This window comes from Cyprinodon variegatus, unplaced genomic scaffold, assembly GCF_000732505.1.
Source record: "Cyprinodon variegatus isolate N-32 unplaced genomic scaffold, C_variegatus-1.0 Scaffold61, whole genome shotgun sequence".
Classification (NCBI taxonomy): domain Eukaryota; kingdom Metazoa; phylum Chordata; class Actinopteri; order Cyprinodontiformes; family Cyprinodontidae; genus Cyprinodon; species Cyprinodon variegatus.
The window spans coordinates 1424559-1427206 of NW_015150514.1; the positions used below are offsets into that span (position 1 = coordinate 1424559).

The window sequence follows — 2648 nt, forward strand, 5'->3', positions numbered from 1 at the left end:
CAAAAAATAACAGATGTTTAGGCGCCATCTCTTATTGTTATACTAAAACCTGCTAATAATTATACCTGAACTCCCTCAAAGAGTCATCAAAAAATGAAAACAGTAACAGCAACTTAATATCAGCAGATCAGATAAAGGAAACCCTCACATTTTTCTTTTTAGTTGGCTGTGGCTAAGAACCAGAAATGTTGATAACTCACAGCCTTTATTTGTCCATTTTTCCAGCAGTCTTCAGAACTCCTGGCTTAGTTTTATACAAGGAAATTTTTTTTTTTTTTAGCGTACATGATATTCAGTTTTTTAATTGGGACTAGTTTCGTAGCCTAATATTAATTGTAGTAACCGCTGTATTCTAGCGTGAAATAAATGTTCCATTTTGTGCTCCAAGCACACGCACATGCACACGGACTGGAAAACAGCCAATCAGGAAGAGAGAAGGCGGAACTTAAGGCAGAACAACCAGTAGCTGGTCAGCGAACCACAGTCACTTGCGCTGCTACGTTAAAGGGACAGTAAAGACAGGCAGGCATTTAGATGGAGCTGCTGCTGAACGGAGAGATATTTTTGCCTTCAGTTTGAGCGCGCAGTCAGCGAAGCTGCTAGAGGAAAAGAAGCCACAGCTGCAGCAAAGCTGTATAGTAAATTATAAACATGTTGTTCACATCAAATTATTGGTAGGGACAATTAGGTCGATTCAAAATTTTGGTAGGGACATGTCCCTATGGTCCCTATGCAAACCTACGCCCATGCGGTGGTGGATAAACCATAAGCAGAAGTAGTGTAACATACATGCGAGTATGTTTAGTTTGCTCCCGGGCATTTTTAAATTAATGTGACGCCATACTTCCTGAATAAATCAACTATTTGCCTTCATGAAGCAGCTTATCAGAGGTGAACTGGGTCTCAGGTTAACGTCTCTGTCCTTAGGGGTCAGTCCTGAGACCCTGGATGGGGGTCAAGACCCCACTTGGGATCCTTGATCAACCTTGATTGCCTTTTAAGGATCCAACACAGAAATTATACTGACCAATAAACATTTATGTTAGTTATAAAAATTAAGCAGACCAATGTTTGGTTGTTGTTTTTCTCCACCGTTGTTGGTTGAATATGGAGAGGCGTTTGTTTTCTAAACCATCTGCCCGGGTCATAAGACCAGCCACAGATCTGAAGGACCGATGGCGCTCGGCAGCATCAAACAATTTTACAAGGTGAAAAGATGGATCTTCCTGTACTTCATGAGTGGTTAGAGACTGTCTGACCTTTACTGACCACAAACATCTCGCCGTTATCACAGGTTTTAACCGGATCCCTTGAAGCAATAAATTCTTTCTGATAAATCAAACCCATCTAATTCTTACAGCTTCTAACAGCTCTTCGGCTGTGTCTGTTAATGTGTTGAATATGAAGAATAAAAACCATCAGGCTCCAGAACCAGAAGCTGTTTGAATCCCACCCAGAAAAGGGTTCCACAGAATAAGTGGGCAATCATCTGAGTTACAATATCCATCCTTACACTGCTGCAACAGATGGCAACCCTGAGGGCAACATTGGGGCCAAAGTGTAAAACTAGTAGGGCCTTTCCTTCCAGTTATCATCAAACCCGCAAAACAGAAGCCTGTGGCTGCATTGGGCCCAGATGGGTTCAGTTTAAAAAGGAGAACTTAGAACTCACAGTATAACAGGTGGAAGTCTCTGAGCTCAGGGGCGCTTTGGACCGAGTTATAGAAATGTGGTTTCAGAGCTCCGCTCCGTAGCAGACTGTAGGCCATCTCAGTCAGGTTGATCCCCACTATAGCGTAGGAATACCTGAAACACATCACACATGGTCAGAGGTCTCCCCTGGTGGAGCCTCAGAGAGAAGCTGAGCTGGGAGGACGCCTCACCCCAGTTTAGGATGGTTAGCATGGGACAGCACCTGGCGAGCTTCTTCTGGGTAGGTCTCACTGAAGAAACTGCAAAAAGGATGAGAGAAACAGTGTCTGGGGTTAAACCCACCTCTCAGAGGTCAGGCCTACAGTTGTCTCCAAACAATCGTGGGTCAGCAGTTAGACTAATGTCAGAATAATAGTTATCATTGACCTGATTTGATGTTCTAAAACAGGCTGAGCAGAACAGCTGAAGGTTTGTGAAATTAATCTTCAGTGGTTATGTTTGGATCACATCGTTCAAACACAGCTAATAAATTCACAAATATATTAATATACAGGTTGATGCCTTCATAAAGAGTTATAATCAGATCCAGCAGTCTTTACTCAATTATTTTCAAAATTCAGATACTGTGATCGCTCAGCTTCCTGTTTGCTGATGTTCTGCTGGACTGTCTTATAAAAACAGAATCAAATCTAATTCTGCTGACAGCCGTTTGCAGACACACTGCAAATGCTCTGACTGGTCCTAGAAGTGTTGGATTTGATGGGCTGGTTCAGATCTGGAGCTTTAGATGGGGTTCATGAGTTTTAGATCAGGTTCAGGAGTTTTAGATCAGGTTCAGGAGATTTAGATCTGGATTAGGAGTTTTAGATCAGGTTCAGGAGTTTTAGATCTGGATTAGGAGTTTTAGATCAGGTTCAGGAGTTTTAGATCTGGATTAGGAGTTTTAGATCAGGTTCAGGAGTTTTAGATCTGGATTAGGAGTTTTAGATCAGGTT

The 2648-nt window shown here is 42.3% G+C and overlaps 1 protein-coding gene across 1 annotated transcript in view; it reads right to left on the reverse strand.

Annotated features, from left to right (window-relative positions):
- elmod2 (ELMO/CED-12 domain containing 2) overlaps window positions 1–2648 on the reverse strand; it is an 11873-nt gene that overhangs the window by 3409 nt on the left and 5816 nt on the right. The window contains exons 7-8 of the mRNA XM_015371580.1: window positions 1884–1952; window positions 1673–1806 (exon numbers count right to left, since the gene is read on the reverse strand). Coding sequence (XP_015227066.1) covers window positions 1673–1806; window positions 1884–1952 — 203 coding nt within the window. The remainder of the gene's footprint in view (window positions 1–1672; window positions 1807–1883; window positions 1953–2648) is intronic.